The sequence below is a fragment of the Mixophyes fleayi genome, chromosome 5 (assembly GCF_038048845.1).
Source record: "Mixophyes fleayi isolate aMixFle1 chromosome 5, aMixFle1.hap1, whole genome shotgun sequence".
Classification (NCBI taxonomy): domain Eukaryota; kingdom Metazoa; phylum Chordata; class Amphibia; order Anura; family Limnodynastidae; genus Mixophyes; species Mixophyes fleayi.
In genome coordinates this window covers 55,104,781-55,124,500 of record NC_134406.1, presented here as the reverse complement: position 1 = coordinate 55,124,500, position 19,720 = coordinate 55,104,781, and the positions used below count along the sequence as shown (strand labels likewise).

The following is a 19,720-nucleotide window of genomic DNA, read 5'->3' as shown; positions in this document are numbered from 1 at the left end:
CTGAATTACTACTTTGTACAGTAAGTTGGGCTTTAAAATGCATTAACATTTCCCATGACTATCTCCTCTATCAAACAACTTTTGACTACATTAGATTTAGATGTATTATCACCATTTATTTAAATAGTGCTACTATATTACGTAGCGCTGTACAAAGAATATTTCTCATTCACATCAGTCCCTAATCACGCAGATAAGATCATGGTCCCAGTGCTGTCTAGCAATACTAACCACTGTGTCACCATCATGCCTTTTTATTTATATATATATATATATATTTAAAATAATGATATCAAAAGACAATCCAATAAGGAAAAGCACTCTGGCCTGGTTTTCTGCAGGGCACAGAACAGAGTCTACATCAAATATATTTATTATCTATAGGCGAGAGCAAGTCATGCTATAATGAAGACCTTCAAGTAAGCTACAAATTATTAACAACCTGTAACATGTCTTTATATGGCCACAAAACTGCAAGGTAGCCTACAGCAGGGCAACGTTATTCCTCATAACTGATAAGTGTCACTAACAAATACTCATAAGGATGGCATTAACAAGCACGGCTTAGACCAATGCTCTCAGCCTTGTCCCCAAGTTACATCACCTGTGACTGCTCACAAACACAGGTCACTGTATGAAAAAATAGATCAGTGATCAACAACCATATTCACCTTAGAGAAAACACAATAAATATATTGTGTGGCTGTGCTCGGAGAACAGGGTAGACAACCATAGGTTTACACAAAGGGGATACAGAGAAATGATGCACCATAGTTATTTTTATTAAAAAAAACACATTAGACAAGAAGTAGTCTGCTGATAAAGATAGCAGGGAGAGGTCTCTAGAGTCAGATTAATGCACTCACAGAAGTTAACCAAAATCAAACTCAGTACTGCTCTTAGTGTATCAGATGGTCTGATAAACCTATCCAGTGGGTAGCAGGATGCATTCATTTCATTCATGACAAATCCATTTTTTTAATTTTTCATAATTTAACTAGGAATAACTGGTTTATTATTTTAATCATTTTCTTTTGCTAGCATTTTACATGCATCTTAATTCTATTGGTATTAGAGAAAGACCATAAAGAAATAATGCACGTAATCTTGTCTCCAATGGAGACAGCAATATGCAGTTCTACACTTTGTGGAATGTTTTTTCTCTATCAAGGGAGCCATTATTTGTGGCACGTCATCTAATATTGAAGGAATTTTGGTGATATCAATCTAGGTCACCAGATCCTTTCAGCCAATGTACCCAGTTGAGGACGTGACTCATGCTGTAATCGAATAACGTCGGGGTGGTTTCCTAGATACAAAGCAATCCGAGGGGGTCATTGTAATTTTTGACAGGTTTATGTTTATTTATTGCAGTCACAAATATGGTGAATGAATATTCTAAACACTAACTGTATATAGACGCATACTATAGACTGAGAATTAACACCAATGTTTTGAATTATATAACTGGTTGCCGTAAACATACAGGATGTTTAGTGTGTAGATTATATTTTTGGTTATAATACTGTGTAACAATTTCTGCTTAGTGTCAATATATTGGATGCTAAATAAGACCATTATGCTTTGGGCTATATTTTATTGGTATTTTTATTAATTGGTATTGGTATTGAAATGTATGAATTGCTACTAAATTCTACAAGTATCAATGATCAGGTGCTCAAGAAAAAGGTTTGGATTGGACAATACACATAAGCATAAGACTACAGCAATCCCACCTGTGATGTCACTCTGTGTCCTGCATCTGAGAGAGATGCAAGAGGGACTTGGCTGCTTGAAGGGGATGCGGTTCTTTGTTGCCCCCTTATGAGCACTGCGGTTTTAATACAAACTGTAATACGTTATGGAAGTCTGTGTGTGTGTCTATGTTTTAATCCAAAATATCTAATCTAAATAAATCTATGCTTCTTGCAGTTTTGGTGCTTGCGCTGGTAAGTCTTTGTATAATAATTGACAGGTCACAGACCATCATTGAGCGCACAGAATGTAATAAAATCCCATGTGACGTCACAGTGTACCTCCACAGAGGTCTAATGTGGGCAGACAGAAATGAGCCAAACACCTAATATTTTCTTCCACTATCTACGCAGACAATAAGTAAAATACCTTCTCCACATAGACCCGGGACATTTCATCAAGTACATTAGATGATGTAAAGGCACAACCACACATTACTTTACATAGTAAATGAACTTTAATCCACATTTAGAGCTTTAAACTAAGACATGCAAGTGACGTTTAAGAGCACTAGAACGGCAATCTAATGATTTACCATTGATGCACCTTAAGATATATTTTGCTATACTTGAGAAATATTGTTATTTTGCAATTCAACAACCAACCTTCCTCATCTTTGGAAGAAGTGCAGACGAGGTCCCGGCAGACAATTTTCTCCATTTCAACTTCAACCTCAAAAAAAGTATCTACAAAATCTTCTGCTGTGGCTACACATAAAAAAAGGGAAGAAAAACAGAAGTATTTATCAGACTGACTAGGGCAGAGGTAAAAAGTGATATAATCTATTTTATGTCCTAAATAATGTTCATGCTGACCTATAACAACTTTTTCTCACACTCAAAAACAAAATAGTCTGTAAATATAAATCTAAAAGCAAAACAAATGAATGTGTATGATGAAAATATGACAAAGTAAATGGAAATCTAATCAATAAAACATCTGCCATGCAGCACTATAGTAAACCAGAATACATAGTATATCAATTCCAAGACACTTTGAAAGAATGTTGTGATGAAACACTCTTTAGCGATGCTTTGTCCTGTAGTGCCTCTATCAAGGGGATAGTAGTACCTCTATTAAGGGAAAAGTGGTGACAGAAAGTCTGTTTACATCCAAAAAGAATAGGTCAACAGTGCACACATAAATCTCATTGGTCACAGTGCACTGGATACACACTGCAAAACACTTTGGTTTTGCAGAGACACCCACATATAAGAAGTACTCCAAGGTGTGGCAGTCGAACTTCCAGTCACTTTAAGCATAGCAGAACTTTAAGAGTGAGGTTCTAACCTCATGTATGGTTTAAATACATCACATCTATCTTTATTATATATGGCACTTTTGTGTATTTGATGCTTTTTTCCCATATTGCTTTAACATTGGGCAAAGTGAGCTTAGAAATGTACTTCTCCACGAAAGCACAACTAAAAGGTGAACCAATCTTCACCAGATCTGAGCAGATCCATAATTCAAGAACTTCTGAGTGGAAATGGCTGGGTGCCCTTCTCTCAGCAAGGAACTCTTCTAAAACGCACCCTCTCCACCCATTCATCTCATTTCAACAATCATACTTAACAAAGGAAACCTGGTTTTTACACCACTCTGCAAACCTAGGTATGCCGGGGGACCTTGGCAAGAAACAACTTCAAGTCCACCTACTCACATCTGCTGGTGCAACCTTCCACTTCTCCTCAAATTCAGCCATCTTTTCTGCAATCCCATGAGCTTTGGCTTACATTAAGGTACACTACAAATTGAGGTGCACAGTGGTGCCACCAATGGAGATTTTGCACGACACCTTGTCCATATCCATTTTCTGGTTTGTAAATGACCTCATCCGTTTTCATTAAATTGCTACAAACGCAACATTAATTGCTGGCATTATATGTTCCTTATGCAGGATATAAACTACAGATAGCAATGGAGTTTTATAAGCAATATAGCCTGCTTGAAAGATGTCTTAAAGAGGGTTTGTCACTGAATTTTAAGCTGATCCTTCAACGCTTACCAGTACATCGATAGCCCTTACATAAATAGTTAGCCAGTACCATGGTTGCCTGGTGTTTGGATGTGAACAGCACCATTCTGAATTATCTGCTGGGCAGGGTATATGAATATCTATTGCTTCTCAGCCTTTTGGCTAAGATCAGGTTTATGCCCATACACCCATGTTCGCAGTGGGGCTCAAAGGCGGTCCCTGTAGGTGATCGGCCATCACCTGGTCCTCTGGCCAAGAGGACGGCTGCCTGAAGCCTGAGGTGCTACCTGAACCCAATGCTGTCTGAGCTGGCGGTTCCTGAAAATGCATGGTGAGAAGGCACCAGTGCACAGAGTAAGGCACTTTGCACTATGCATCTTTAATTTTCAGGCAGCCACATTTTTCCTTTGCCTTAGCCTTCTGGTACTTATTTATTTAATAATACTTAGCACCAAGCACTTTTTCACCTTTTGATTGAAGTCTCTGTTTTGTCACGTTTTTGTAGGGGTTTGGGTAAAGACCCTTATGTGCAACCCTCTCTCCAAGTCATCCGAGGCTCCCTCCTTCTGGGTGGGGGGAAGTAAAGAACCAGTCCCCTAGGGGAAGCTTCGGCCAACCTTGGAGTAAAGGGGACCACCCGAGCCTTGTGGCGGAGGTGGTCCTGAAGACCCTTGCCAACTAAGGGGCTCTTTGTCTCCAGAGGTCAGGAATGTAAAGGGGCCCTTTCTATCTTCGTCGAAGAAGGGCCTAAAGATCTCCTTTTTTTTCCCTCTCTGGGGCCTCTGACTCCTAGGGGATGGGGATACATGGGCTAAGGACTTAGTATTGCTTTCTTAAAGTAAAGATATCCCTTTGTGTTGTGAGAAAGGCAAAACCCCTCCTTTGATTTAGCACAAAACTGTAGTGTCTCACATCAGTTCCCTTCCAATTGTTACCTTTCTTTTGATCTTCCTTCTCTGCCATTCTCTGCTGCGCTTTCCTAAACGCTCGGAGGTGAGTGGCAAAATCATCTACTAACCGGGTGGTAAAATAAGGCTGCCAGTCGACTTCTTTCGACCTTGTAAAAGGAATGAGATGTTTCATTAGGAACACAACTTCAAAGTACAGGTTTGTGTAAAATAACAAAAGGAAATAAAATAGTAATAATGCATTTTATTATCCTTTTAATAAGAAAAAAACATTAGTACATATTAGTTTGTGTCATATCCAAAGCATATTGTAGGATACATATTTATCAGTTTGCAAAACCATCAAATACATAATTTTAAGATGATAAAAAAAATGTAAAATTAGTGTCTCTCAGAACCAGTTTTAATCCCAAAAAGCACATTTAGGTTCAACACACCTTGACCACATTTGCTTAAATATAACTAGGCAGATCCTACGGCTATGTGCAAACCACACAAACATTATTGTGTACCAGGTTATTCTTGCAGTACAGGAGCAGTGTGAGGACAGCCATGGCCTTGCAACAACTACCTTGGCCAATCCTAGCAGATTAATAACATTTACAGAACAATCCAAGTCTTTATTTAATGACAAGCCAAACTTGTAGACCTTGGGTTTAAATAGTTCTATTACATCTAGCAAATATTTCTGAACTCACAGGCAATTCCGTATTAATTACATGGAAAAGTTCCATGTATTACTCAATAAGATCAATGGAAGCATATTTCTAGGCTGCTATGTTTAGATCCTGAGAATTTGCTCTCTTCGGAGCCAGTCAATATGCTTTACAAAATTCGTCCCATTTTAATTGCTAGAAAGACCCCAAATGCAAAGATATTTCAACTCATCTGTTCATAGTAAGGGATGTTGTGCTTGATCACTCTAGGGGAATAAACTCAGTTAATAGGAAATATATATTTGACATCCCAGTTTATCCAAAGGCCAGCAAATTATTTAAAACCCTCCACCAGCAGCACTGATCATCCACCAGAAATATTATCTGCGTATGACGCAAGTTTGAAATTCAGCTCTACCATCGTAAGTCCCGTAAAAAAAGTTTCTGCTTTTATCGAGCAGGTTAAGGGTTCTATGATCCACACAAAACGATGCTGGAGATTACAAGGCTGGCCTGCAGAGTTCCTCTCTCCAAATGACAGGGAGCAGAGATCTCACCATCTGTGCCAAATCAAAAAATGACCTATGCTGCTTATATAGCTCAATAGGTATGTCATCAAGGAAAGGAGCTTGATATTAGGGCTAGGAGGCAATTGCCATAACTGTTTCCACCATCACCAAAATAATGGTGGAGTCTAGATAGTGATCATCAGGTACAGGGTTGGCAAACAGATGTTAATAAAATAAGAATTAAGTTGAACTACCGAATAATCGACCTTGGATGTATAGAGGACTTGATAATATTTATGGAAGACTGATACAATAGCCCTGGGGATATGGCATTGACTACCATCATCATCTAGCACAGTTGGAATATTTGTGTTTGCCATCTCGTCTTAGACTGGAAAAAAGTAAAAAAATCTGCCCACCCTGCTACCATGAGCATGCCTACAAGAAAGCATTATCCATTTGATGAGATAAGTCTCCTCTGTGGAAGTCAAGATATATTTTATTTCCAACTCTGTGTCTTTAAAAGTTTTTATTTGGTTTTATTTTTTGCTTTAAAAAGCCATCCGACATTAAATGGGGTCTTACAGTCTTTGCACTGATAAAAAAGAAAACAAAAAGTAACATTCCCATTGTACAATAAGGTCAGATCCATTGCTCTAGTTGCGCAAACCAAAATAGGTTTAACCTTCAGAAACTTTCACTTCAATATATGAAAATGTCCACTGATCACGGCAATGGAGAAACATGTGTCAGAGTGGCAAGACAAATCTGTGCTCCCAAGATGTACGATACATCATATGTCAAATAGACCCATATCATTAATTAAACTTGCAAAGGCAGAGTTCACAGAGGCCGGAGCTGGGCCTATTTCACTCTGTATATAGTACATTTTATTTATCTATACATAATTTGGAAGGAAACAGTAATGTTAATAAACAAAAGGTATTCTTGGTAAAATCAGAAGAATCACAAAAAAATGGAATTGGGTCAGGTTAAGAATTGGTTCACAACCTCCAGATAATGAAGTGATTAAGATAGTGAGGTCGTTAGGAAAGTGATTTTGTGGCAGGACTATCACTAGTTAGGATACGTTCATGAATAGGGCATAAGTGACATAAGAGTATATTTACTTACCGAGTGGAAAACTGAACAAGTGCATTTTGAAGTGTCTGCCTGATTTGAAGAAGAAATGATTCATCCTCGCTTAGCGTGTAATACCAATATTGGACATAGTCCCTCAAGGAAAACTGTATTACCTAAAATCCATACAAAAAACATTTCTATATGACTTTGGTAAAAAAACAAATGCAAACACAAATGCCATAAAATGTAATGCAACCATTAACAAGTTCATAATCTAGATCACTGGTACACAACAAGGCCTTTTGGTTTTTTTGGTTTTTTTTTTTTTTTTTTTTAGCAGCCCACAGGAATCGGGACAAATACAGGGAGACCAAGGACAGAAGTGCTACAGTATTAGTAGGGTCCCCACCCTGTATCTGTCTAGTATTGCATCGGGTCTCACTGTGGCTGTGGAAGTCCAGTCCCGCAGCTGCAGTGAAACCCAGCCATTCATCTGGGAGTTCAGGTGTGCATGAAAATCTAGAAAGAATGGCCTTCACTCCAATTTGCTGCCAGAATGTCCCTGTACTACACTGGAAAAGCAGAAAAGCGACTTTAAAAAACTAAAAGTTATTTTAATATTGAAAGAACGAACCATTCAATTCAATAGGAGAACGTAGCATCACAGAGACAAAAAAAAAAAATGCCCCATTACGAGCTACTAGACTGAAATCATCATTGGCCTTATATACACACCGCTGCTTAACAGCAGAGTGCAAGGTACTTTGCTTCTCAGCCATATTAGAGAGTCCCACTGTATGTGACCATGGGTACTCCTAAAAATAGAAATTCTGCTGTGCAAAGGAATATACACTTTCCTTCACAATCTAAGTTGTACCTGACCTGATTTCAGTTCTGCTTAGCACCAGAAATTTGTACATATATATTTCTAGCTGTTTTATATAGGACAACATGTATAATAAAGGTGAAAATATTAAGAAGTCAGAGCAGTTTAGTTGCTGCCTGTTGACAAAACGGATAGTCATATTTCTGTGCCCTCAGTAGACCTATTACAGTTCCTTCTTTTAATTATCTGTGGAATAGTCTTTTCCTTCCATTTCATTAACAAAGACATCAGGCGAGCAGGTTTATTGTACAGAGGCTTGAACAAGCTAAAGTACTAAAGTCCAAAAAAAGACTAACTTATTCCATATAAGATTGTTTGAAATTTTACATATTTATCTTTTAAAATAATAGCTGGATCTTTTCTTATCTAGCCATTGTACCCTCAAACACTAGACTTGTGAATGCTCCCTGCTGCTGTCTACACTTTGTTTATAAACAAAAGCTCTACTGTGTAGAGAAGAAAATGAACCTTAAAGATACAAATATCCACTTTGACCAAACTTCAGCCTTTTTCAAGTAGATACAAAATTGAACTTAAGTGTGCTTCATTATATAACATCAGCCTTTTAATTTCTGGAATAAATCTATCTCCCTAGTTAGAGATGATAATAATAATAATAATAATAATAATAATAATAAAAAAAAAAAAACAACAAAAAAAATAAATAACAAAACAAAACAGCTGTACCGACAACAACTTAGATTCAATCTCCAGGTTGTCCTGGAACAACAAGGGACAGCACACTGAGTAAGTGCTCATGGAACCACCAAGGGTTTGCTAGTTGGAGAGATGGGGGCTTTATTGCAGGGATACAATTTTTTGGATGGGATTATTTCTTTAATCACTTCCCACTAACTTAATACGGTGGATCGGTGGCAGTTACACCCTGTAGTGCCATTTTAAAAGGTCTTCCAGAACATGGTATCTGCCAATTGTTAATGGCAGTAGGATAATCTATAGGAGAAATGAATAGGTCTTAAAAAATCCTATACAAATATATACATATTTGGTATCATTGCATAAGATTACATTGTTATGTAAACGAATAGGCTTGCACCTCTTTTTGTTGTTGTTTAATAAATAGAACAAAAAAACAGATGCACACCAAAACTTTCAAAAATGGTTGAGCCATGTAGAGGGGAAACCTGGATAAACAATTGCAGAAGACTAACCCAATGTACAAGCAGCCTGTTTCCTCTCTCCTGGTACAAATCTCCCTCAACTCCAAACTGTCTGTCAGTTTACACTCTTGCTAATTTTAGACAGTTCTAATAAATATGCACTAATAAAAGCAGACCAATTTATAATGATTACCATTAATAGATTTAAAACAAAAACAAGAACAAGAAAAACAACTTACTTGCTGTAAGGGCTCATCAATCATATTGGCACCTGTCACTCTTCTGTCAATTTTGATGGGTCTTGCTTCACGTTTCACTTCCTCCAAGACCTGATACAATAAAATAAAAATTAGAAACAATATGAGACAAATAACACTGATCATTGCCATGCATGTTACTTTATAGAAATAAACTGAAATTTCCCAGCGATGTGTAAGATTGTTGCCAGCATCCAGATCTTTTGGCTTGGAGTTGGGAGAGCTGTTAATGGGTGCAACTCTGGTCTGTGAATGATTGGCAGCGGGGACAGAGGAATCTACTTATACCAACCAAACAAATTATAATGATCCAGTTAGTTGGATCTATGAGCATTTAGGCCGCATTTGGAAGGTAAAAACTGTCCAATTACTAAATAAGACTGGAATGCTAAGGAAAGAGGATGCACCTGTTGCCATATCATGTATAGGTCAGCCAACGACACACGTGCTGAGGAGGCCATTAGTCTGTATCATCATCATTTATTTATATAGCGGGGAGTACATACATACTCCACACAGATAAGGCCATGGTCGGGAATCAAACTCATGTCCCCAGTGCTGTGAGGCAGAAGTGCTAACCACTAGGCCACTGTGCTGCCCATATTACAGCCATCCTAGATCAAATGAAATCCCATCTCTTGATTGTCCAGGGTGGGATCACACAATATATAAGTGCCAGTTTAGAAGGACTGAGCAGTCTAATAAACCAAATAAACAAAAAAACATTATTGTGTGTGAACAGCTTTACATTTGATCAACACTCATCTGATAAATCTATATGCAAGGAAAAGCAATTGACTAAAATAGTTTTATAGCATAAAGCTGTTAATAAACCAGGAAAAAGAAAGTAGATTATTACAGACACAGAGAACTCTTTATAGGAAGTTTGGAAGGGGATTTACAGTAAGTAAGGTCAGTGAAAAGTCCTAGCATCATGGATAGCAAGATATTCATGACAAAACTATTATACTCACAAAAGGGGGTGGGGGTAAATCACCAGAGCAGGGTTAGCTTGTGAATCACCATATTTTCCTATAAATATTTACATGCAATAATCCTTTCACAATACAACAACATGGTGTGTGGCTGGGTTCTGACTCATATAGGTAAACAGCAAATGTGAGACCCCGTCATTACCTAAAGACAGACTTAAGGGCAGTGCCCGCAGTTCACAGCAAACGAGGACTCAATTCATCCAATCCAAACATAATATCCCATGGGAAAGAAGGGTTCTACCTTGATTTATTGAATTGGGCTGGACAGACTAAGATCGCATGTTACGTAAACTAGATCAGCTTTCATTAGTGTGATCCGCACCTCTTAGCACCAGGTAAAAGGTTGGGGAAGGAGGAGTGGGACGCTACTATTTGCTACCCAAGGTAATAAGACAATGGAGTATTGATGGAAAAAAAATTACAAAACTTAATTTGACTTGCTCTTCTGAAACAACAAAAACTACAGACATTTTTCTATGATTTGTAGAAGAATTTATTCTGCTGTACAGATTCACTGTTTTACTAAAGCTGGACACACACACACTGCAATATCAGGCAATTAGCCCAACATTGCACAATTAGTGGCCCCAAGAAGAGTCTGATAACCATCCAACTGAAAGCAATCAGATTATTAGGGAACGTTTATAAATGCTGTCAGAAGAGGACTTTTATCGGTCTGTATATGGGCTTATCTTCCAAAAGGACCTAGTGACACCTGCATGCCACTGTCAGAACTTGACCATCTAATCAAACTACATATGTTGTCAAATTGGACAGAGACCCTATTGCTCAGTATTAGAGCTTATGTGTGGTCACCATTACACTGTAAATAGAGTCTGTACACATTGCTCTCTTACCGCTACAATCAGTGGTAGAAGTGGGCTGGTATTATTATTATTATTATTATACCATCACGTCTCCTACTGCCTTCATTGTAAAAATACTGAATTCAATTCACTTACATTTTCAATACCACCACTTCTAAATTTCCCCTTCGACCACTTTATACAACTGTACTGTCACAAACGTCTCCTCACTCAGTGTTTACAATGTACAAAGTTATGGATTATGGAGGAAAGTTATAAGAAATAACACTGTTTTGAGTTTTAGTGAAGTGATGCAAACAAAGAAGTGTATTGCTATATAAACAAATTAATAGTTGAACACTGTACAGTAAGGAATCATACTTTGAAGGCATGCCTCTAAGACAGCAGGAATAGATTAAGTGAATCAACACAAAAACAGAAGTTGTGTGCTGTATAGTGACTATCCCAGGGACGAAGTATACTGTACCAGTCAGTGCTGTAACAGCCCATATTATTTAATATGTATGGTGTTTTTAGAAGCATGGGCTACACAATATTGCTATTGTATAGGACAAGTAGTAGCTATTCGGCACGTAGTACGTCAACAACTATAATGCAATTTGATGATGAAATATTACAATCCACAATTGAATTTGTCAACACACCTTTCTGAACTACAACAGCCAAAACAAGAAATCTTTGGTAGCAGCCTAACACTGAAGGTTTAAAGCATAACTCCGTCTCTGATGTACTGGGTTACTGTTAAATAGTACTTTTGCAAGACTTGTATTTCTAACTTTCTTCATTTTGTTAGCTACAACTATCAATAGGTAGCTGTAACTAATTTAAAAGCAGTACATTCAATATAAAGAAAGCAGCACCAGAACTAAATAAAGATGCATCTTACCTACTAGTCGTGGCCCTTCCAATTACAAATGATAGGAATTTGTTTTGTTAATGATGGGAAAGAAACCTCTGGCCCACTGCAAGAGACTAAGGTGGTGTAGTTGACGCTATATTATTTGGCCACCAGAGCTAGAAGTCTCAGAGCAGAGTGGGGCAGGGAATGGTTGGAGAGGTGGGTGATAGATGGATGCCATGACCTTTGTTTCATATTTAAGGGAAGTGGAGGTCACCATTTGCAGGAATTTTCAATTCAACAAAACCAGCTCAGTGCATCAAATGCATATACGCATTTAAATGAGTGTAGCCCTGCTGCATTTATCAAACTTGCATTAAAAGCAAACATACTCATCTGATACATTTCTGATGCACTCAGCTGCTCAACATATGTAATTTATAGGGTCCCTGCATATGTACAGTTGAAAGATTTTGACATCACCAACATTAATGGAATGCAGGCGCTGACATAATTGTAATGCTCTTAAATAAGCACTTTTACATTCTCTAGCAATCCACATACCTCCACCTAGACAGAAGGTGAGACAACGATACAGCTTATATTTCAATGTACAAGTTCCTAAATTGTACAGTTTGTTTCCCTTACTGTGCAATTCTAAATATAAGTTGTCTGTATATTATGTAATAAGTATGCTAACCTAATGATCATAATCACCATTTATTTATATAGCACCACTAATTCTGCAGCGCTGTACAGAGAACTCACTCACATCAGTCCCTGCCCCATTGGAGATTACAGTCTAAATTCCCTAACACACACACACACAGACTAGGGTCAATTTGATAGCAGCCAATTAACCTACCAGTATGTTTTTTGGAGTGTGGGAAGAAACCGGAGCACCCGGAGCAAACACAAGCAAACACGGGGAGAACATACAAACTCCTTACAGATAAGGCCATGGTCGGGAACTGAACTCACGACCCCAGTGCTGTAAGGCAGAAGTGCTAGCCACTGAGTCACCATGCTGCCCAAAATTTGCAAGCTTTTGTATAACACTTATCTTTTATCTCGATTTTGCTTGATAGGTTATTTTAGAAGACCGGATGATCTCTCGTCACCAACTAAAACATCGCTATTTAAAAGGTATGTGTTATCACAACTGCAGTCTCTTTCAGTGTGTACTCTTCAGTCACTGAATTTGATTACATTGGAATGAGCCCAGAATTCTGCCAGCTGCTCATAGTACTACTCAGGTCTATGCTATTCCGCAGTCTACCCAGATGAACTGGTGCTTCATAATATAATGCACACCCATCAAATTACCTTGTGCATAAAAATGTATTTATTTATTTTTCAATAAATTGATATTAATATGTATTTTATTTCTCAAAATAATGTAATTATTGCAGTCTATACTTACTCCAGCAAGTTTGTGGTTTGAAAATTAAGCTATAAATTATGGGCTGCACCGTGGTTAGCATTGCTGCCAGACAGTAAGAGAGACTAATTAAAATGGTCTCCTATTTATACACAAGATGCAAATGTCTTTGTTATACACAAATGTATGATTAGTCATCCGCCACTACTCGGGGTTTCTGTGAGCAACTTCAGCTTTTATTTATAAGTAGATGGGAGATTCACTGTCTAATAGCAGTGTGTTGGGGGATTCTGTGTTTCTATCACAGTAAAATAAAACAAGTCGCCATGTGCTTGTGCTATCTGTGTGCAAACTGAGCATATCTTTTATTTCACCAACTTACCCTTGGGATTCCAGCAGAAGTTGAAGGAAGAAAGGAGTGTTCACACCTCTCAAGGTACTTTTCAGAGTTTAACTTTCCAAACAGAAGTGTGACTACAAAACCCCTGAGGGGAAAAAAAAAAAAGTTACTCATTACTGGTAAAACAAACAAATACAAAAAAAAAACATACAGAAAACACCCTAGATAGATATAACTAAATTTATATATCTCTATCTCCAGTCATGCCTGGGCTACAGGGCAATATAATCTGCTTAAACAGGACCATTAAACAATGAAACCAAATCAAAATAGAGGTTTGGCTCTGGATCAGCCAATAGAAGTGTACTCTGCACTAGCAAAACAAAACAAACAACAAAAAAAAACTTGCTCAAAAAAGCCCTGTTGGCAAAAGAGCTTCAACGTATCTTGAAGGAGAGAGAAAAAAGAAAAGCAACAAACTAAGTGTGACTAAAAGGTGTCTGTAAATGCAGCAATGCTGACAGACAATAGGGCCATGTTAGACTTAACTGGCCACAAAATGCAGAGTGCGTTGTGTGCGGGCCCAAAAATACTGTGCACAAGCTGAACTACAGTAGCTTTCAGATTTGGGCACATATGTCTGTGTACGTGTAGAGTCAAATCTGACAGATCTGCAGTGGCTTGATGTCCAGCTTTAGACCTAATGTGCCACAAATCAGAGTATGTACGGGTCCAAAATGACCACTGATCATGATCGTCATATGATGAGAAGCCATCAGATATCAGTAGAGAAGGACAGTATATTTGGTCAGGCAACGACTGCATTTTACCATGTATGCAGTCAGTGCCCAGCTGTACAAAGTTATGTACTGTCTGACCGCTGAATGGTCAACTTTAAGATTTGATCACATGTGTTTATGTACATGTATAGCCAAATATGCATGCATACATACATACACATATAAGAGATAGAGAAAATATTAGAATTGTTTGGGCACCGTTTGCATAATTTTGCTTACAACCGTAATATGTGTGCATATATAGAAACAAGAAAATGGGAACTCAATGGTCTTTGTGAATATATTTTTTTTTATGGTGTTAATATTTTGATTCACAGAACAGAAAGTTTCTGTATGTACAAATATAGAGGAGAAACTGGATAAAGAGATAAACACATAGGACCTCTACCGATAAAAGTGAAGGCCAACAACATTATCAAGTGTAAATAGTTCCAGGAAAGAACAAGGACAACTTGTTTGTCCACAAGAAGTTTTATGATAACAACTTTATGATTTCTTAACAGTAATATAAACTATACTAAAATATTGGCAGTGGTTCCCAAGGAGATTATAAATTAGGGGGCATAGTATGAAATGCACTGTTCTATAAAGGTCTTAAGTATTCGGACAGCTACAACTATACTAGTCCTAGTGGTACATTTAAATTTAGGTGCGGAGTTTCAAACTACCCAGACATTTCAATAGTAACACTATAACCCTTTCCATACTACAGCATCATGGCCCAGCCCATATATTTGTTATATTTGTAAATGTTAATAAGAACACAGTCAACAAAAGTTTCACAAGAACTCTGGATGCCTATACATACAAGGCAAACATGTGTTATAAAAGTTGGCCATACATACACACAGACACACACACACACATAGATAGATACATATCACCATCATTTATTTATATAGCACCAACATATTCCGTAGCGCTTTACAATTGGGGACAAACATAGTAAACTAATAAACAAACTGGGTAAAACAGACAAAGAGGTGAGAAGGCCCTGCTCGCAAGCTTACAATCTATTGGACAATGGGAGTTTGACACATGAGGTTAAGTCTACATTTGCAGTCGGCCCAGCCAGACTGCAAAGGTAAAAGTGACTCATAAGCTAAATGATCCTGTCACACAACAATGTTGGTCAAGGGCAAGGTCAACTAAATTAGGGGGGACATCAGAGCATGAATATCTAATCAGACGACTACCAGATAAAAAAAGATTCTTTTTTAAAAAAAACAACATAAGAAAACAAATAAATAAAAAAACATGTACAGAATTGTTTGGATGGTATGGAGAATCAGTTTGGTAGATATTCACATATATGATATCATCAGGCAACTGGTACAAAGATTCCATTGTGCCTTGTGAGATCTGGCTGTTTTGCTCAATCAATGAACCACAAAGTGTATGGCTGATATGGCCGCAATGCATGTGGGAAAACCAGTTACATATCTGGTCATTCAACAATCAAACCTGTAAAAATACTTACATAAATCACACACACACTGTGACAACTATTGTACTGTATGCGTCTGTTAACATTCACATTTATTTATTTGTTTAAAGCACGGATAGGCAATTGTATAGATAGGAAACTGTATAGTTCATATCTAATATCTGAGAATAAAAGGCTTCCATGAAGTGGGGTTGCTGCTCACTGGTTTCCCAAACATCTGTGACAGGCTCCTCACTGCACTCAATGCTCAAACAGCTAACAAGCTCACGTTACAATGTGTCAAAGGCAAAATTGTGGATGAAAACAACCTGAAAACATAGCGAAAGCAATGACAATGTGCCCAGAGCACAATCAGCATTAAAAACACAAGATTAGGATACAGAACTATAGTCAGCAACATGAAACACCTGAAAGTTTTGTATGCAAGAAAACTGGTCACTTAAAGGTCACTTGCTGAGTTTGGGAATTAATTTAGCTGAAGAAGCAAGATAATGACCAAAAAGGGTGCTTTAAAAAAAATAAAATAAAAATAATAATAATAAAGGATGACAACCCTTCTGAAGGTATTAAAACTGCATTCAACACCAGTGTGTGGATGTGTCAAAATATACACTGTATACTGCAGACTCCAGAGTAACGAGTCATATCACTAACGATAAAAAAGTTATTTTCTCACCTCACAAGTAGAGACAGTGTTACTTTAGTTAATTATCTTAATTACCTTCATTGTCCAATATCCCGTACACTCACCAGAAAGATACCAGTAATAATGGACTGAACATATGTTTCAAAACTGATCAGCGCAGTCAGATGAGAATACACAATAGGTGCTTGGAAGGGAAGAGGACATGGAAATGTTCTAAAAGACAGCAGTATGGAACAGTCACTGGACTGGACACATGCAGACATGTGAGGACCAATGAGCATTAGTCCACACCCCAAGAGAGAAGAAGAATTATCATCACTGATCCATCAAGATACACAATAGCCTCCTGGCTTCACAGCAAGGACAAACTATTAGAGAAACTTAAACAGTATCTTACACAAGAAACAAAAATATTTTGTGCACTTGATGAGACTGAATACACAACTGGCAAGACAAGTCATCCAGACTAAAATACCACACAGCCCAGAACAGAATGGCATAGCAGAGAAGAAAAAAAATACTCTGTGTAAGTGGGTGAAGCATGCTTTTGCACGTAGGCAAATGCCCTATTGGGGTGAAGCAATCATGAAACCTTTTCTGTGTAAATTATTTACCCAATAAATACACAGAGAAAACTTCAGATGTACAAAGAAAAAAAATACCAAGTGGGAATCACATGCAAAAGGAAGGAATTCTGGTAGAGTCTAGCGAGAGCCAGAAAGGATCTGCACCAAGAGAACAAACAAGGTAACAATTAGCAGAAGTGTGATCACTGGCACACAATCACTCACATTTCACAAGGTGTTCTGCAAAATGCTCCTTCAAAAACACAGGTTACCAAGTAAAGTGGCACTGGAATGTGTCAAAACAATTTTTTTTTCTTTTACAAGAATTTTTTCCCCAAATAAGAGGAACGACAATGGGCCCATGTAGGCCCCAATGATTAATGATCAAATAAAACAGAACTGCTCTGATGAGACATATTTTCAACAGACTTCAATTGAACTTTGCTAAAGATTCACTGAGCTATATAGCCACAGAATCGTAAAACAAGCTCATAGGACGGCAAATTAGCAATCCCTAATTTTTCCACCTAATAAACCCAAGGTATCAAACAATAAATTCAATTTCATAGACACCCTCTATGAAGAATGGTCCCAAATATGCAGTGTTTTACAAATACATTGGGATGTCCTACGCACATAAGGACCTAGAACAAGTGATAGGAAATCAGATATTGAAGAGCTGGAGAAAGACCCAAAGCAGTCCACCAAACATAATGGACTAAAGGAATATAATATAGAATTTAATTCAAGTCAATATAAATGTATTAGAAACAATCTTCAAATAAAGAGTGGTATTAATTAACTTCCATGCTCATCTCATTGAGGAATTATTCTCTTAGTTTATTAGGAGATCAAATAGTATAGCTTATTATACTTTCTATCATACTCTCCAAATTATTTTCTATGAGACATTAAGCCACTGATAAAGAGCTAAGAGATTGGTGGTTCAATCTTCCATTCATAGTAGAAGCCAACACTTTTCAAGATATTGACTCTAGATTAGCATATACTCCCCCCCCCCCCCCTTAGAGGGTTGGTTAAGAGCACAATTGAAATTAAATTATGTGTTTGAATCCCTTCTTTATATTTCCCGGTTTTAACCTGCCAATTTACCTTGAGACAGAGTTAAACGAAACGTGCGTTAGACCTATATTAGTTCAGGCGCTCTATACACTTCTAATTACATGAATGATCTATACATTTAATCTACCATCACTAGAAAGTCAATAAAGAAGTAACAGCTTAGAAGCAGACTAGACAGATGCCATGAGATGTGGTAATAGGAGTTGACAGAGATAGTGAATCCAACTAATGGACAGAAAAGACTAAAACAGACGCTGTCAGATGGAGAAACACGAGCTAGCAGAGATAGTAACTACAAGTAACAGAGAAGGAGCAAACAGCAAATCCAGCTATTTGGGACAGAACAGATAAAAAATAGCTGTTGTCAGTCGGGGGAACTAGAGCTAGCAGAGATAGTGACTATTACTAACAGCTTAATACAGATAATGAGGGAACAGGAATGCATGACAATAGTGAAATATTGAATATTTAATTTTAGTAATTTCCTAAAACCAAGTTTCTCACTTTGTAACAATGGCAGAAGGGAGAGCAAAATAAATGAAGACCTGATTAATTTCAATATATCAATGAATGACCTAATCAAATAAGGTTTTCGATCATATAATCACTAATAAGTGAATAATTCACTAATAATTCAAGATTAAGGGTTTTCCAAGTGAGGATTGTGTGTTATTAACACAGACTGACCACTGTTACCATTGTGTCATATTAAAAGATCTGTGACAGCATAGGCACATATGCAGGTGTCCACTTTTCTGGGTATGTCCAGAGCGATTTCAAGCAATATACGCTGGTGCAGCACTCACTTTGTATCAGCCCAATACAGCTTACTTTGGAATTTATTAGAGAGAAAAAAAAAAAAAAAGTACATTTATCATACTCCCTTAGGACAATATGAAAGAGAGCGTTATATTATGGAATAACAAACACACTGAAGAAGCACAGTATTATTCACTTTATTGATTAGAAGTTTGAGCACTTAATAGGGCAACTATGTAAACTTTATAATAAAATATAGGAGTACAATAAAAGTATAATGCAAACAGCGTGTTACTCGACCATATTTTAAATCACTTATCTATATTATAAAATATTTTTCTTACCTTTAAATTGTTTGCCAAACGGAAATCGATTTTAAAGAATATAAATAATACATTTGGTTTAATAATGTAGCTATCCCCTAGTACACTTCTGTTAGATACTATAGAAACACAAGGGACAAAGCAAATGGACATTGAATATAATTAGGACGGTGACCCAGCTACTGAAGGAGAGTAATACCACCTACACCTTTCATAATTTGGAACAAGAGCATTGCAGCAAATGCCTACCCCACAACGAACCGAATAGCACTACAATCCGAATTGGTGTCGTGGAGGGAAATTCAAAAAACCATCTAAGAGTAAGTGGACTAAAACTGCTGATGAAGAGATGAAATATCTTAACCACCTCCAGGTCTGGAAAGCTCCCAAGTTACCTCCATGCAATTGGACACAATTGGCTTGTTAAAACCACGCTGGGGGACGCAAAATAATTAGCCGTCAAGTGGGAATATGGAATAATTATTATTATTATCATTTATTTGTTAGGCGCCACAAGGTTTCCGCAGCGCATATTCGTATAGCTACAACTGCTGTACTGTAT

At 37.4% G+C, this 19,720-nt stretch overlaps 1 protein-coding gene across 2 annotated transcripts in view; it reads right to left on the bottom strand.

The window, feature by feature from the left end:
• Nucleotides 1-19,720, bottom strand: part of SNX13 (sorting nexin 13) — an 89,626-nt gene that overhangs the window by 36,459 nt on the left and 33,447 nt on the right. For both annotated transcript variants that reach the window (XM_075212213.1, XM_075212214.1), the window contains exons 3-7: nucleotides 13,577-13,679; nucleotides 9,136-9,225; nucleotides 6,941-7,062; nucleotides 4,669-4,790; nucleotides 2,361-2,462 (exon numbers count right to left, since the gene is read on the bottom strand). In XM_075212213.1, the coding sequence (XP_075068314.1) occupies nucleotides 2,361-2,462; nucleotides 4,669-4,790; nucleotides 6,941-7,062; nucleotides 9,136-9,225; nucleotides 13,577-13,679 (539 nt within the window). The remainder of the gene's footprint in view (nucleotides 1-2,360; nucleotides 2,463-4,668; nucleotides 4,791-6,940; nucleotides 7,063-9,135; nucleotides 9,226-13,576; nucleotides 13,680-19,720) is intronic.